Raw genomic sequence first — 18,827 nt, 5'->3', positions numbered from 1 at the left:
AGCCGCCATGAAAGCATTTGCTAAATTTCATGCGGTTTCTGTTAAGTGCCATTAAGAGACCCCGGAACTGATTGAGAGTTTCACAGATTTGAGATTAAATGAGAGAATGTCCTTCTCGTTGAGAATGTCCTTCTCCCTATGAGAATTCGACGAATTGGACCTGAGACAGTTGAAATTTTTTTTCGGAACTGCTACTGGGTCGTTAAAATGGTCTCAACTGCAGAGATCCAGTTCAAAGTTATTAGATTACAAAGAGCGAGCATGGGATTTGTTGTTATATGTAGCAATGATTGACAAATCTAATTTTAATGTTCTTAATCACGATGATTATCGGATCAACAATATTCTGTTCAAGTATTCCAAGGATGGTGTAATGGTGGAGGATGTTAGACTGATTGATTTTAAAAATACCTGCTACAATACACTTGCTGAAGATCTAACATATTTATTCACAGGGAGTGTTAGACAAGAAGTATTACAAATAAGATACAACAAACTCCTTACTGAATATTTATTGGAGCTCAATCTGAATTTAGGAAAATTAAGAATTAGGAAACGTTTACACAGGGATGAGTTGGAAAAATATTTGAGGGACATGTGAATATTTTCATTGTATGCAATGGTTGACTTGTTGCCTATCGTTTTGGCATATGAATCAGACGCTTATGATCTGTCGGAAGTATCTGAGGATGAATTCAGTGGTGATGGAGGTAGTTCTGCGAATAAATATTTTGAAAATGAGCGGTTTGTTGAGTGTTTAGCTGATCGTTTGATTGAGTTCGAGAAAGAAGGGTAGCCTTGAAAAATTTACCAACAAAAATCTGGGGAAAATGAAAAAATCAGAATAACCTATTGCCAAATTTGAGTTTCTATATTCCACTAATATTGTAGTTTGTCAATCAGTACGCTACTCCACAATATTTAAAAAATCTGAAACCAAACAGAATGGTATTAGACAAAATAGCCAGACAATAGGATATTCCCAAAAAGGATAAATTATATTATTTCATATTAATTCATTTTAGTACCGTACCCTATTCAGGCAAACAACAAACAACTATAATGGCAATGAATCCTGTAGACCACCTATTTAATTTGAAATATCAATATCAATTTTAAACATGATTTGAAGCTGTTGTCTATATATAATATCATGACTTGGAAATATTTATTTTGATTGCTAACTTATTATTTGAAGCAGTAGTGTGTATTAATCAAGATTGTGATGTCTGGTACCGAACAGAGTGAGCTCTCATATAGTATTTTTTATAGAAAATATTATATACAGGGTGATTCATACTTATGGTAAAATAATTTAATACGTGATAGTAGAGGTAAAAATAAGAAAAAAAGTTCATATAAACATATATCCATAAACGCTTCATTAGCAAGCTATACAGGCTGAAAGATTTCGCCCGGAATTCAGTTCCTCTGGTGAAATACACCGATGCTGAATTGTTTGGCGACCAGTTTTTGAGAAACTTATGCTGGATTCATATGGAAAAATATCTGAAAAATTGAATAAAACTAGTCTGGAAGCGGTAGTGTGAGTAGTTTTTGAGAAAAAAGTTGAAATATGCAAAAAATCTAAGTAGAAAAACACAGACTTCTACGTTTGATGCCCAATAGCTTTCTTTAATGACCAGTAACAAATAATTCCTGCAATAAAAATTGTAGAGAATTTAATTTTGAAAAGAATTATGTAAGCTATGTAAACTAAATTTGAATAAAATGTATTCTCATGTAGTACATTACACCACAAAAATTTGCTGTTTTATGAGGAGAGAACTAATAACTCATAAGTTGTAGCTGATTGCAAATAAAATATTCGGTTTTTTATGAAAGTTTTTTTTTATATGAAAGTAGCATATCTAAATGACATTAAACTTATACCAAAAGACTAGTAGATCATGCCATTAAGCCTGGGAGGAAGCTCAAACAGAAGTAGATGATCTCCCATGATTCCTGCCCAAATGTTTACTGAAAACTGATGTTGTGGAAGATTAAGATTGATGGCATGAGGATTCTCAGCTGCCCAAATATGTTGGTTGTGGACGTTAACGATAGCTGTTCTTGTAAAGTGTGCCTCGGTAAATAAAGCAGTTGTTAAAAAGTTTGGGTAAACAAGTTTTACTAAAAACCATCGGCAAATACCAGCACGGGGAATACAGTCTCGTGGAAATAGAGTATGAACTTTCTGGAGGTGGTATGGATGTAATTGTTGCTATTTTAGTATCCTCCAAATGATTCATATTAAAATGCACTGACAATCCTCTTGTGCTCTTCTCTGGATGTTCATAAATTTCATTAAGAACTTGTTCTTCTAACTCAACAGTCATAGTAGATCGGGGTCTGCCTGCATAAATGTGCTCTTTGGATATCAAAGAATCTGTTTCAGACAGACTTTGATGAATAGTGGCAAAAAACCTTGAACTTGGACATACTCGGTTAGGAAAGTTCTCTTGATACAAACGTCTTGCTTCAGTACTATTACAGTAGTGTCCCATTCCATACATTAAATGCATGTCAGCTAATTCGGAGTATGAATAATGTCTAAGATTACCTGCCATTTTTTAAAAAGTAAACACTCAACACAAAAGCAAAGTGGAATGGTTACAATTAACTGGTTAATAGATTAAACAAAAAATACAGAGCGGTTACAGTAGGCCTAACTTACAGTTTCTTTTTTTTTTGTTCAACAGTGAGCTAAAATATTTCTGAAAATAATTTTCAGCTGATAATTTTATTTAAATATTTCTTATTTAAAACATGTTTCATTTGCAATCAGCTACAAACTATGTGTATTAGTTCTCTTCTCATAAAACAGCAAATTTTTGTGGTGTAATGTACTACATAAGAATACATTTTATCCAACTTCTATTTGAATTTAGTTTACACAGCTTACATCATTCTTTTCAGAATTAAATTCTCTACAATTTTTATTGCAAGGAATTATTTGTTTACCGGTCATTAAAGAAAGCTATTGGGCATCAAACGTAGAAGTCTGTGTTTTTCTACTTAGATTTTTTGCATATTTCAACTTTTTTCTCAAAAACTACTCACACTACAGCTTCCAGACTAGTTTTATTCAATTTTTCAGATATTTTTCCATATGAATCCAGCATAAGTTTCTCAAAAACTGGTCGCCAAACAATTCAGCATCGGTGTATTTCACCAGAGGAACTGAATTCCGGGCGAAATCTTCCAGCCTGTATAGCTTGCTAATGAAGCGTTTATGGATATATGTTTATTTGTACTTTTCTCTTATTTTTACCTCTACTATCACGTATTAAATTATTTTACCATAATTATGAATCACCCTGTATATGTATATTTCTTTGACTGTAAAACTCAATTTCTAAAACGGTAGTGAGTTATTAAGGACAGTCACACACCAAACATGAAAATAAAGGCTTATTTGGAAGTATTATTGTAGAGACCTATTGATGACTATACATATGCAGTTAAAGCACATAATTATTGCATTATTTGTGCAATAATTTATATTATTTTTAATTGTTGTAAGATAAAATAATAGTAGGTGAAATGACTTTGAAATGATTTAATTTTCATTCATCTACTACAAAGTAGAGATAATTTTCCTCATAAACTGTGATCTAATTTGAAAAAGTGATATAACTTTTCAAATTTCGGATGAAATCATTTGAAATCCTAGGACAAGGTCGATAATATGAACAACAACGTTCATGATTTTTTCAGAATTTTTCATGATCAAATATTATTTTTTCTTTTTAATTTTAAATGTCAGTAACATGTTAATGGCTTGTCTGACAGAATTTTTGCATTGGACAAAATGTGCTGGACATTTAATTCTCGACCCGAATCAGTCATCAAAAATACATTTTTTTGGGAAAATTGAAAATCTGCCAAAATTATTCAGTTTCTAACTGCAGTAATTTAAAATTACTGTAGAAGGTCTATATATCATTAACGGTGCATTGTAGACGATTTTTGCAAGAGGAAAAAAGTGCTGGAAATTCACTTGTTCACCCAAATTAGTCATTAAAAATACATTGTTTCGGGAAAATTGAAAATCTGCCAGAATTTATTCATTTCTTACTGCATTTGAAAATAACCCTAAAAGGTCTATATATCGTTAACAGTGCATTGTAGACGATTTTTGCAGGGAACTAAAAGAATTTTCCATCAAATTTATTGGAGTGAAACATTTTTTATCTTGATAACAGTGTGTTGTCAACGATTTTTACAAGAGATAGAAAGAGGTTGAAATTCGATTTTACATCCGAGCTGTTGGTTAGAAAGCCTGAATTGAGAGTTGAAAAAATGTTTGATTTTCACTTTTAACATTTTCACTTTTTATTCACATTATAAAAACGTGATTTTCATATTGTTTGTTGACATGGGTAATATCATCCTGAGAGCTCAGAAACCGGTCCTTATTGATATCGATGAAGATTTAATATAATCAATATATGTTCATTGACTGATGTATTTACCATGATGTCTATTTGTTTATTGTATTTACTTCTAATGATATCCGTTTACATTCATTGATATCACTAAACGTTCAGTGATATCAATAGATTTTCATTGACTGTATTTACCATTATTTCTATTGATATCCATGAACATCTATTGATATCATTAAACGAACAGTGATTTCTACTGTAATCCAATTTGGCAATTTGTATCCTTATTCAAAGATACCATATAATACTGTAGAAGGTTATTGATCTCATGTTATGTCATAGATACAAATACAGGATGTCATTTTGAATGTAAATAATACAGTATAAATTAACAAATTCGGTATTTCTCATGTAATTTTCTTGATAGAGCAACTTGAAAGTTCAAATTCAAAGAATTAAAGGATTACCATGGGTAGAATATTATTTCATCCCATACTAGTTCCAGCCAAAAGTTGTATTGTATTATAGTAGTATAATTTTTGTTCATTGACTGTATTTACTGTGATGTTTATTGATATTGTCTAGATCTACACTTACTGATCGCTTAATATAATATGGTGAATTTTAAATTTGAATAGTAATATGAAAATTTGATAATATAAAATTTGAAATTTATAACCCAGGCGCCACGTTAATTATTAGGGAACGACCCTCGAAATTTGAATAAGCAACTACCACAGCATAACTCTTTAGCAGAGACATGAATTTATTTGAACTATATAAAAAAAATGTACATTACTTTAATAAAGATGCAGCCCAGCAATCAATGAATGTAGAACTACACATCTTTCCCAACTATATTGCTTCACTACATGATTAAAACAATAAAGAAGGGAGGGGATCTAATGATACTTGTGAAATAACAACACAAGACAATTTTGAATCATTAGATAATATTATAATGAAAATAAGCAAAAGGCAAATTGAAATTGACACTTTACAAGGAAAAAAATGAGATTTTTAATGTTGATTAAATGAATCAACTGTCCTTCGAAATGTTAGTAATAACTCTGTTAAGCAGAACACCGAAATATGAAATATGATTTTACCGTTTATGAAATATAATAATAATGTTTATTGAGAGTCTCAATATTTACATTGAATAATGCACAATAATACGACGAATCACAAAACCTAAACCCTATTCAAACAACAATAATACAAGAAAATAACCAGTGTGGCAAACAAACAACAACTTAAAATTACTCTAACCTTATGTTTTATGAGTACCACGCGGACCATGGCCTTTCGCGCACTTTTAAACTGCTCACTTTACATCACAAATTATGAATTTCAATTATTTTTCTTCAATGGTGGTTTCAATGTGGTGGTATTGATGTGGTTGTGGTTTTCCGGAAACAGGACTCCATTTCAGCCCCTAGGGCTGCGGGCTGCATGCTGCTCACTCCTCAGACATCTTACTCTCGCAGTGGTTCACCGGAAAGTCTCCTCGTGTTCCCAACTCCATGTGCTCACCAACCCTCGAACCATTGTTCCTCCTTGGATCACTGCCCCAGTTGGTGCTGCCCCCTATCTGATAGCACTCCACTCACGCCTGGCATCTGGCTGCCACCCTTTTGTCACTGGTCAGCGTTGGTTATTTCACCATTAGACTTTTGACCATCATTGTTTCAACCTCTACCCCCTTTGCCATAAGCTGGTTCCTTTTGTACGTTTTGAGGCAGAAAGTTGGAAGTCGAAAACTATCTTTGCCTGTAGAAAACCAAGGCCTGAGATGATTGTTACAATATCCATGAACTTCTATTAAATATCCATGAACATCTATTGATATCCATGAGCATCTATAATTGATATCAATATAGAGTTTTTCTATTGATCTCTATGGATCTCTTCCACTAGGGATTTCCAAAAGCAAATAGTTGTTTGTTCCTGTTATTTATTGTCATCTAATCCTTTTTTATTACCAATACAAAGTAAAAAGTTCATGCACCATCAGTAAAAAATATATATCCTGTGAAGAGTGTGTAGAGAGTATATATTGATATAAATATCAATTACCAGTGACTTCCTGGTTGATTGACAAAGGGGCCCAGCTCCCGAAAATTTTCGTTTAAATGTAAGTTTTTAAGTGTTTTTAATCTATCCGTGTCGTGTGTATCCTGTTTATATTTATATTATAAAACTTTAAAGTTTTTACAAAGAAGCACTGTTGGGAGAGAAAAACTAAGGATACTCCTTGTACTATTTCTCTCCCAAATTTAGATAAATTTAGTATTGTATCTCCCAAATTTAGTATTGTATTTTATATTACAGATTTATTCATATAATTTGTGATATCATCTTCATACCAATTAACAGCTTTCAATAACCGAACGTTTTGTTCGAAAATGGACATTTCATGCTCCATGAATCAAATTCTGTTTACAAATAGCTTGAATCATTATATAAAACCTCAAAATTGATATCATAGGATCTTGCCAAATACTCTCTGAATCCAAATTTACATCGTATAGTCAATTTGCTTTGTTAAAATTGATCACAATATATTGAATAGTAGAGTTCAGCAGTGTAACTATGCAAATAATAATAGTAGGCCTATTTGTGTACTGTATTTGATTTGTTATTAGATCATCATCCAGAGTCTGTTCCAAATGTAAATACTTATTCAAAGATACTGTAGAAGGTTATTGATCTCATTTTATGTCATAGATACAAATACAGGATGTCATTTTGAATGTATATAATACAGTATAAATTAACAAATTCGGTATTTTTCATGTAATTTTCTTGATAGAGCAACTTGAAAGTACAAATTCAAAGAATTAGAGGATTACCATGAGTAGAATATTATTTTATTCCCTACTAGTTCCAGCCAAACTTGCCATTCAATTGTAAGCTCACCAGTTCACCCGATACAAATAATGTCTGGAATGAAATAATTCAAGGATTTTTATAACCTTTAGGGGAAAAGTGGGAGGCTTGAGACATATCTCATGTTTTATGCTCTAGATTATTCTAAATTGGAAAATTCAAATTTTCATCCAGTGAATCCACTCTAGTTATTAACCTTCGAGTATCATTTGTGCATTTCCTGCCTGTTATAAGAACTTTTATTTTATTTTTATTCAATATTCACCTTCCTTATGTTTTTGTAGGGTGGAAGAGCCTTGACACAAATGGAAGGAGGCTTGAGACACTAATTGAAATTACAAGAGAAAACTCAATTTCTATACAACTGATATAATATTTATTGAGAGGAATTGAAAAAGCACTCGACTAGTGATATTATTATCAATGTTTCACATCTATTAATAGCCTATCAAAAAATATGATTTCTATAAACATATAGTCCTTCATGAAAACATAAACCGATAGCGAATTGTAGCCTTCATTCTTCTCACTAGAATTATATTTCCAACTGAGAAAATAATAATGATTAGGTATTCCAGATAATGTGAGGGAGAAGTCACTTTTCACATAGGCTACATCAGTAGTATTTTTCTTTCTCAGTAACATCACAAACGACGACCTTCAGAATATAGTTCTTCTCATTATTCCTTTTGTGTTTTTTACCTTATCATAAGTCAGGATATTATTAGTGTGACTCTTCATGGCTGCAATAATGATACAGTTCTGCATACATCTTTAAACAAAAGATTGCAAGGATTAATATTAATCGATTCATCACAAGGGAAAATTAGAGGGAGGTTTGAGCCAGTAAGCATAACCAATGAGAGACTGTGTCTCAAGCCTCCCAACTCAAAAACTTGAAAGTAGTCCCATAGAATGGGAAAAAGAATAATATCTATCACAGGACAAACGATTTGTGTTGGACTACCAGAGTTCAAAAACCTCTCAAAGAATACTCGGAATGTCTCAGAAATACTAAAATTCATTACTATACGGTAGGCTACTGCAGATAAACAACTAATAATATTACCGTAATGAACTCATGATTTCTATTCACCTGTCAGAGTGCAAAACCCTTTCGCAAAACACCTTGAAGGTCTTCAAAAACTGAAAAACTACTTATGAAATGAGAGGCTGTTATCGCAGAGGCTTTGCTGAGCAGTCGCGTGTGTGGTGGAAGTGTTCACTGTCAGCATTGGTTGGATGGGGAGCTATCAATACAAAATGCTGACAGAATGGAGTGACTCTGACTGTAGTGCGGCCTTCTATTAGCAAATAATCGTGCTAAGAGCATCGCAACTCAAAATAATAATCAGTCAGTCAGTTGTCAGTTGCGTTCCAGAGCTGACAGTAGTGGGATATACGCTCCATTTTCCTACTCACAGTTCATTGGCCGAGTCACTTTCGAGTGTAGTTTCACAAGAGGTGAGTGATAACATATTCAATAAATCTGAAATCAATATGATTCGAAGAGATGTTGATTGTTGCACCTTGTTTTTTCTACGAGCTTATTACAAACTTCATCAATATTCTCATTTATTGATATCATTAATTAATCTCAATTGGATCTATCCTTCTTCTTGTTATTGGAATAATATATATTAACATATTTTTGCAAAGGTGATTACAGTTACAAATACAGCTAGTTTGAAAAGATAGTGCTCTACTTTTTCCTAGAGCTTAACTGCAATTTTTTTCCTTCTCAACCATCATTATTATCATAATAATAATATCATGTTTATTCATTGTTTTTATAAGAAAAAATAAGAGGTGATGTTCCACCTTGTTTTCAATACGAATCCTTCTAATAAGCAATAATTTCATTCATCAGATCATTTACTCTATAGTGGGATGCTACACGTTAGTTTATGAAGATTAATCCAAGTATATAACATACTTTTTTCCATATTGTAAATGTTTTGGTTTTTTTTTTCAATTAATACCTCTGACATGGATTACATGACAGAGAAAAAATAAGATAAAATAGAAATTAGATGGAGATTATTATTGAATAGAGTATAGCAGAGATATAATGACTATAATGAAATAAACCAGGTTGAAATGACATACTAAGCTGTTCCTCAACTACTGTAAGTGGAGTAATTTTTAGAAAGGAAGGAAGGCTTTTCAATTTCCTCGTGCAGTGGTTGATAGATAGCCACTTTGAAGTTTACCAGCTAACTGGCAGCTCTAGTTCAATAACAAGAGCCTCCTATTTAAAATTACTCCTCTATGGACTCACCTCAAATATTTCAGCAATATTCTACTATTCTTACAGGAATCAAACAAACTTGAACTTAAAAGTTTTTCATTCTTAAAATTCTTGTGCATAATAATCCATAGTATCTGAGAGACCTTTGAATAGTGTTTGATTAAAGTAGACTATAATTTTCATTTCTCTGAACCAATTTATGTCTGGATAAAATGAAAGATCATGTTCGGGATAAAATTCTAGTCATGTAACAAGCACTTTTTTGATATGGCAATACTATGTTGACAGTTAATATTGTTAATATAGTTAATTGTTAATATAGTTGATCGAAAAATATTGTATTTCCCATAGTTTTAATCTGGAATGCCCAATTGGAGTCACAGAACTAAGCAAAAGAGCGAAACAGCTCGTTTATTAACTCTGGAAAGGACAAACATATTATTAAAAAATACTTTGACTTATCCATTATTGATTAAGGCTGTGCAAAGGCTAAAATAAACTTCCTACTCGTGATATTTTCCCAAGTTTTTCGATTTGTATACCATCAAGCTATCAAAATGAAAAAGTTTTCTCACGAAAACATTTTTTTCCCGATTATTACTTTTTGAGATATGAGCGCCTGAAGTTTGAATTTTTGGGACAGAACATTCCAAATTTGGTAAGGTATAAATCCATGAGATTTAGAGGATGGATTCCTCATGGTATTGTTGATTTAGTAAACCAAAAATTTTCTGAAAATAACAATTTTTGAAAAAGTTATTCAATTTACAAAAATAAATCAGCTGAATGTTATTTTTAGTGAATTGAATAACTATCTTGAAAGTTGATATTTTTAGAAAATTTTCGTTTTACTAGATCAACAATACCATGAAGGATCTATCCTCTTAATCTCATGGATTTATCTGTTACCGATATGTTATGTCCCAAAAACTCAATCTTTAGGTGCTCATATCTCAAAAAGTAATAGTCGGGAAAAAAATGTTTTCCTGAGAAAACTTTTTCATTTTGATAGCTTGATATACAAATCGGAAAACTTGGAAAAATATCACGAGTAGAGAGTTTATTTTTAGCCTTTGCATAGCCTTAACATCACTTTTCAGTCTATGTATCAACAAATTTGTGAGTTCTTCAGATATTATAATGTTATTTTACACCCAATTTATGTGCTTATCATGATATTATAAATGAGGTATGTTACTTTACCCCTATATACCGGTACGTCAGGAATGAGATTTTAAAATATTGCAGACTTTTTTTAATATATAAAAGAACAGTATTCGAAGATTATAGAAACACTGATAATTATTGTTCAATAAATAACTGCATAATAATTCAACGAAAAGACTGAGTTAGAATAATTTTGTAATAATTGCATTATTTATAGTGAGAATTATAATGTGAAATCAAAATTGTATGTCATTTTAGAAATACATCCCTACTTTATATATAAAATAATAACTGCATTTATGGTGGACATTTTAATGTCAATTCTTAATAGTAGCCTATTTCATTTTGAAAGCATCTTACTACTTTATAATAATAGGTAAATGAACCATAAAAATAATGAATTAAATGAAAGGAAATTTCATTCAATAATGTCCATGTTCTTCTCCTTCTTCATATGAACGCTGGGCCTATATTAGAAGAAGGCTAACAAAAGTAATAGAATATACTGTGTCTCCCTAATAACAGGTGAATTCAGATTCTACTGGACCATTATTCATTTATCCATTCCATAGACTATCTATCCTCAATCTTTATTTGTTCAATGTCATGAGTTATAAAATAAATTTTATAAATATTTTGATAACTACTGTGAGCATTTATTGAATGGAGAGCTTTGGAGCTATATTTATAATTTCATTACTGTTACTCATTATTATTTATTTAGTCATGTGTAATTATGAGATCGTACAACAGGCTGTACAACAGGCTTATGCCCAAAACTGTTCCTTTTAAAATTTATACGGTAATCAAAATCTAGTTTAAGTTACAATTACGTTTTAAATGAATCATTCTCACTTCAAAAATCAAACGAATTTCCAACTTAAGATTATAATAACTACAGTTCACAGAATCAAGACAATTATTCTGAAAGCCTATAGATTCTGAATAGGACTGACAGATTACAGTGAATCTTACTCTAAGCAAACAATGAAATCACCTAGGCTACTCATTCCACTTCCAAATACATTATTCGACTACAGAATCTTATATACCACATTATTCGTGTTTCTATAAGTCACAAAAAATCCTACCATTGAGTGAAACAATTGCTCTTCATCTATCCTTTACGGTATTCTACGACAATCCTATTACTTTTGGCTGAAAAAATCCTGTTATATGTGATAAACATCAATAATAGATTGCTGTTTTTCACATAGAATTCAATTTTTTAAGAGCAATACTATGACTATAATATTCCTAGAATATTATCAAAATCCCAATATCAATATGACTATTATTTTTTTAAACGTATAGATCGATCTCATTGTTTTCACTCTTCACATCAAAACTTAACTAACTCATCTACATTACATGAATAGGCTCCAACTAGATTAAATTTTTCAAGTAAAATATGAATTGAACTGATTTTTATTGGTAGGCTATGAGCCTAAATGATATTGTACTCACAGACTTGTATTTTAGTACGTTTTATTTTCGAATTCTTCACCTCATCTGAATTTTATTAATGTTATCAATTTAGCATGAATGACAAGATGACTGAACCAGACTGGCTCACAAAGGAGAGTATTGCAGCAATGCTGAAGGACAAACTGAAGGCGGATGTGACAGTTGGTGACTTCACAGTGAAATGTGACATCCCCAAGGGAAGCAATAATGTATGTGACGTGATAAGGGTTCAAGTTACTTATACGGTCAACAATCATGAGGAAAAAATGACCACTTCACTCATCATAAAGGTATTTAAAATTGAAATTCAATAGCCTACAGTGTAGAGATTGGATGGGAAAAATGAGAATATGTTTTTTTTCAAATCTTAGTAATCTGGATCTATGGGTCAATTGGTATATAGTCCTATTCATCCCTGCTGTTTGAATAATAGCTCTTGATATCTATCAACACTCAAAATTTAGTCTTATCAAGGGTTCATCAAAGGATTGCATACATTTTTTCTTTTTATACCGCAAGACCGCAATACCTTTTATGTGATTTTTACACTAATTTGCCAGAAATATTGTATAATTCATCCATAGTGAATTGAATAAGTGAATCATATCTCCCCTATGTTGAGCATCGTCCATTATCACCATCTTCAAATTCCAAAGATATGCTCAAAATCTTCGTTTTCCCAGCGTTTTCTCATATTTTTACTTTCCTTGCCCTATTACCACAAGTAAGGAAAGTATTGCTTTCCGAAAAAAATTAAGGTACCCCAATTTCTAAATTTCTATATGTTTCAAGGTCCCCTGAGTCCAAAAAAGTGGTTCTTGGGTATTGGTCTGTATGTGTGTGTGTGTGTGTGTGTGTGTGTGTGTGTGGTGTGTGTGTGTGTGTGTGGTGTGTGTGTGTGGTGTGTGTGTGTGTGTGTGTGTTGTGTGTGTGTGTGTGTGTGTGGTGTGTGTGTGTGTGTGTGTGTGTGGTTGTGTGTGTGTGTGTGTGTGTGTGTGTGTGTGTGGTGTGTGTGTGTGTGTGGGTGTGTGTGTGTGTGTGTGGTGTGTGTGTGTGTGGTGTGTGTGTGTGTGTGTGGTGTGTGTGTGTGTGTGTGGTGTGTGTGTGGTGTGTGTGTGTGTGTGTGTGTGTGTGTGTGTGTGTGTGTGTGTGTGTGTGTGGTGTGTGTGTGTGTGTGTGTGTGTGTGTGTGTGGTGTGTGTGGTGTGTGTGTGGTGTGTGTGTATGTGTGTGTGTGTGTGTGTGAGTGTGTGTGTATGAGTGAATGTGCGTCTGTGTACACGATATCTCATCTCCCAATTAACGGAATGACTTGAAATTTGGAACTTAAGGTCTTTACACTATAAGGATCCAATACGAACAATTTCGATCAAACGCAATTCAAGATGGCGGCTTGAATGGCAAAAATGTCGTCAAAAAAGGGTTTTTCGCGATTTTCTCGAAAATGGCTTCAACGATTTTGATCAAATTTATACCTAGAATAGTCATTGATAAGTTATATCAACTGCCACAAGTCCCATATCTGTAAAAATTTCAGGAGCTCCGCCCCATCTATGCAAAATTTGATTTTAGATTTCCAATTATCAGGTCTCAGATATGATTTAAACGAAAAATTTCGAGTGGAAAAGATTGAGCATTAAAATCTCTTCAATTAATATTTTGTAACATTTTCACCTAAAATTGAAAATAAGCTTGAAATTTGAGAAAATGTGATTAATCAATTGCAACTATTGATTCTATTAAATCATTCACTATGAAGAGATAGCAGATCTCGTGTGTATCCAGCGTTATTGTCCTGTCACCAGCTGGCTCAGATCTTATAGAGATTAGACTTGAGATGCGCGGAAACACTAGCGTCAGGCTAGTTACATACACATCGATTTTTGGTCGTACGATATTTTACCGTCCTTATAAATTCTATTAGATTGAACAGATGATTTCAAACATATGATGTTTGCCAAGTTCCGTTTAATCTGATAGAATTCATAGTGACGGCAAAATATCGTACGACCAAAAATCGATGTGTGTGTAACTAGCCTCAGGTGATCAATTTTCATAACGGCAAGGAAAGTTGTGTGAGTGCGCCACACCAGATTTTTTAAGAATTAATTGTTGAAAAATGTACAAACTTGGTACACTGGCTCAGCTGTGGAATAAAAATGTATTAGAAGTTGAGTTCCGTCTCAAGATTCCGACGCCTGATTTTCGCCCACGATCGGAAGTGTGTAGAATTTTCCCTGCGTTTCTAGGCCTTTTCAAAAACTAATTGACAGTAATCAAATTTGAAAACAAAACTAATTGACATTTTTCATTATTGTGCTTCAGAATAACGCCAAAGAATCACGCGAATTTTACTGTGTTCTCCTTGCGTTCCCCAGAGTTTTCTCACATTTTTCGAGAATCAATTGAGAGAAAATGTGTAAATTTGATACTACAAAATTCAAAATTATAAATTACGCCGAAGATACGCCCAATATAAGCACTTTAAAAGTGTTTTCCAAGCTTCCCAGCTTTTTTTCAGACGGACTTTTTTTCTCAAGTTTTTCATTGATTTTCAATGTCTTTTTCTACAATTCTCAAGAAAATTAATACTTTAGAAGGTTAGATATGAATGTTTGTTAAGTTATCCAAATCATTCCCGTTTCAAATTTCAATGAAATATAAGACTGAAATACAAAAATTCTCATAATATTCTAAGCAAGTGTCTGATTGGGAAATAACAAAATATTTTTAATTCTGCTAAATTAACTTGGAGATTTCTGCAACCCTGCACTACTTGAGAAAGTTTTCAAAGAAAACTGGTGATTGAATCGAGCCTAAATTTCTGGATGATCCAGCGGGGCAGAGGTCTCTGGCTAGCCGGATAAGGCGAGCGAAGCGAGTACATCATAGTACATCATATTATAGACCAATTTATAGACATATTATAGACATTTGTTAGTCTTTGCATTCATCAAAGAATAAAATTATTAGTCCCTGAGGAGTTTTATGAATACACATAAACAATAAGATAGTTCCCTATTATTTTATTGAACGAGAGGTTCAACAATAATAGACTACAACAAATTGCACAAAAACTGTGTAGTAGACTAGTGAGGGAGTTGAATTAAAATGCCTATAAATTTAATGTTTATCCACATTAAACTCAACTATTCTTTATTTCCATATGATCTATTCATATAATATAGTATGATGAAAAGATTTCCTGTGATATTTGGTGGAAATGATCATCAGAGAGAATAACAGAGTGAAGCAGACTTTATCCATGGAATTGGAGGTTTGAAATCATCTCTCAAAATCAAGTTCAACAGTGCTCAAAATGAACTACTGACGACATTTTTTGACAATACATGAGGGGGGTAATGTTTTTTTTTTTTAAATTGTGCGGAGGGGAGAGGACGTCCCTGAGTTTTACACTTCTGAATAATACTGTTAACATAATGCTGTAGCAACCAAACCCTTGTTAGTTTAATATATGTGTGTTTTCACCAATTTTCACTTCAATTCAAAATTGCAGATTCCAAAGACAGGCGGCATGTCACAATATATACTGAAGTTGGGTATCATGCAACAGGAGCAGGACATGTTTAAACTAGTTATTCCAAGACTGGTCGCGCTATCTAACGGTGACGGCCACAACCTCTTAACGTGTGACAGCTACTGGCCTCTGCCAGGGCCCAACATCATTGTCCTGGAAGATTTGAGTGCTCTTGGATTCAAAATGGCAGACCGACAGGCGTTGCTCAACTATGAGGAAGCTGTTTTAGTACTGAAGACTGTGGCACGGTTTCATGCCGCCTCTTACAGGTGAGTTTTTGGGGATTGCAAGTCACAGAATATGAATATTACTATTTCATTCTCTGTTGAAGGTGAGGCCTATAGTCGTGCGAATACTACCTGAAATACTGAAAGTTAGATTCTTGTAAGCTTTCAAGACCACTTTTTCAATAAAATTTAGTCAATTAACTTATTTACACAAAAAATACAAATATAAATAAACAAATGAACACATGCAAATCAACAACAATCACAATACACCAAAACAAGAACTGTGGAGCAGAACGAAGAAGAGGGTGGGAAGGATTGAAGGATTTCTCAACACTGGTTATTCATGTAGCCTACTGGAAAAACTTTCAATCCTTCAGAGGGTAACAAAGGTATAAGGAAAAGTAAACAGAAGGTAGGTATGAAAGGATGGGAAATGATGGGAAAGGATGGGAAGGAAATGAAGGGGTAAGAAACACGATAGGACCAGGTTGATAACAATCATCGTATTATGGTATGAAGCTTCCTCTCGTGAAATATGCCTAATACTATTTACTCCTTTGAGGGTTTGGCAGTGAAGTTTGGAGAAATAAGAATAGCTGTTACATACTTAGTCTTGATTTTTTCCTCGTGCATGTACCTTGTATGTTGACATTTTGATAGTTTATAGAGCTGAGAAAATTAAAACATCCATCAAGGACGAAAAATGACTTATCTGTTGGATAGCTTACGCTTTTCCATACACTCATGTGGACCTTATTGTGATTATCTATACTCTTCTGGAGCGCGTTGTTTGTGCCATTGCTCGAATTTCTTGTGTAATCAGGGGAATTTCTCCACTCAGGGCTTCAAGTGTGAGTGAGCTTCTGTTGTCAACACGAGCTTTCATGTAGTCCCAAAGGAAGTAGTCAGAAAGAGATATGTCCGATGAACTAGGAAATCACTCCACATCTGCACACAACGTAATAAGGCGACCACGGAATTTCTTCCTTAGAAATATAATATTTTCTCTTGATGATTGGCATGTTGAAAGCATTATGTAGTATTCAGGTTGATATGTCATCTTCACAAATTTAGTAAAAAATCAGACAGCATTGTTAGATAACGATATGTATTGACAGTGATGTTTTCTCATAAAAGTAAGGACCAATATTTCGACTTAACAGAAAACCTCAATCTTGATCCATCAATGTTTCCTTCACAGTACCGTAGATAAGGCAAGGTTAACTCTCACACGGCACATTCTGTCATCAACTTCTATATAGGAGTGTTTGGTGAAAAACGGACAACGTTTTTCCAATGTTGCTACCGTACTTGATTAATGTTTCAATTTGTTCCCCTCTCTTATTATCGAAATGGCAATAACATGCAAGGTAGTCTACATACTGGGAATAAAGTTGAGTTTTCATTTGAAATCCGTAGGCTATATTACAGCTATTTCAAATCTTCCATACTTCATTGCCCAACCCTGTACTGAATCTTTCATGTCCGGCTCTAACAAGCCCAGTCTAGACATTCTTTTAACATGTTCAAAAAGGGTATGATTTACAAGTGCGTGCACTGGAATTATTTATTTGAACTACTGCCATAGAAATTATATGATGTTCCAGTGAACTCATGAAGCGTTACCATGGTTTGAACATGCATGTTCAAATCTCTTTACTGAGCTTGGTGAATATATGGTATGTAGCTTAATATTTATGGTCTATAGTTACATTTCAGATATTATCAGCTTGAGCCCATAAAACGCGAAGCAACACTTTAGCATCCATAGGCGAAATATTTTTTCGCAGTTTTGATAACGTTTTATAATTACATAAACAATAAGATATATGGTGTGTAGCTTAATATTTATGGTCTATAGTTACATTTTAGATATTATGAGCTTGAGCCCATAAAACGCGAAGCAACACTTTAGCATCCATGGGCGAAATATTTTTCCACAGTTTTGATAACATTTTAAAATTTATATTTCAAATAATGTAATCATGATAGTCGAAAGTGATCAATAATTGATAATTTTAAGAATCAATCGTAAATCCTATTATATTAAGCGAGCAATTTCTGTATATATTTTTATTTATGGTTATCTATGTTTAACGGATCTCGAAAACAGCTCTAAGGATTTACACGAAATTTGGAACATAGTAGGTTCATGATATAAGAATTCGATTGCACTAGGTCTCATCCTTGGGAAAACTCGCTGAACGACATTGAAAGGATAATTCATCCTTGGCTGAAACAGCTGTGGATAGTAAAAAGTGAGTGAGCGAGTGAGTATGTGAAAAATCAAAATATCCCATCCCCGAAATTCATAAGATGACATAATTTATATTGCCAGTTGCGAAATATGAACACGATCATTATTTTATAGAATTGTGTTCTGTTTATCAATAAATAAAAATAGCGAGCAAAGCTCGGTGCCCCGATATTTATTTCTTATACTGTTTCTTTATGATATTGATTCCTTTGACTACAGATTGCACATGGAGGATCCAGTGCTAGTGGAGGGCTTCAAAGAAGTACTACTGAATGAGCAGAACAGGCAAGAGAGGCCTCGCTATGTCAACAACACATTCCAAGTGGCAGCTGATGAATTCCAATCCAGGCCAGAGACAGAGAAATATGGTGCCAAGTTCAGGAAGCTCATTGATAGGTGAATTATTTGATAGTACCTAATAATATATCGTAATCTATTTTATTAGGGTCAGGTATATTGACCCAGCAAACAATATGCAGGGTGGTTCTTAATTATGGTAAAATAATTCGATACGTGATAGTAGAGGTAAAAAAAAGAAAAAAGTACTTATATACATATATCCATAAACGCTTCATTAGCGAGCTATACAGGAGTGAAAGATTTCGCCCGGAATTAAGTTCCTCTGGTGAAATAGA

The 18,827-nt window shown here is 33.1% G+C and overlaps 1 protein-coding gene across 3 annotated transcripts in view; it reads left to right on the top strand.

Annotated features, from left to right (window-relative positions):
• LOC111057281 overlaps positions 1–18,827 on the top strand; it is a 45,226-nt gene that overhangs the window by 4,512 nt on the left and 21,887 nt on the right. Inside the window, exons 1-4 of one of the 3 annotated variants that reach the window (XM_022344708.2) lie at positions 8,373–8,747; positions 12,242–12,458; positions 15,685–15,974; positions 18,412–18,588. In XM_022344708.2, coding sequence (XP_022200400.2) covers positions 12,243–12,458; positions 15,685–15,974; positions 18,412–18,588 — 683 coding nt within the window. In that variant the 5' untranslated portion in view covers positions 8,373–8,747; position 12,242. Of the gene's footprint in view, positions 1–8,372; positions 8,748–12,241; positions 12,459–15,684; positions 15,975–18,411; positions 18,589–18,827 lie in introns of those variants that run through there. The other 2 variants (XM_039432805.1, XM_039432806.1) reach the window with 2 other exon arrangements.

Source organism: Nilaparvata lugens, chromosome 7 (genome assembly GCF_014356525.2).
Source record: "Nilaparvata lugens isolate BPH chromosome 7, ASM1435652v1, whole genome shotgun sequence".
Taxonomy (NCBI): domain Eukaryota; kingdom Metazoa; phylum Arthropoda; class Insecta; order Hemiptera; family Delphacidae; genus Nilaparvata; species Nilaparvata lugens.
Note: the sequence above shows the minus strand (reverse complement) of the source record. Positions and strands in the feature narration are given on the sequence as shown.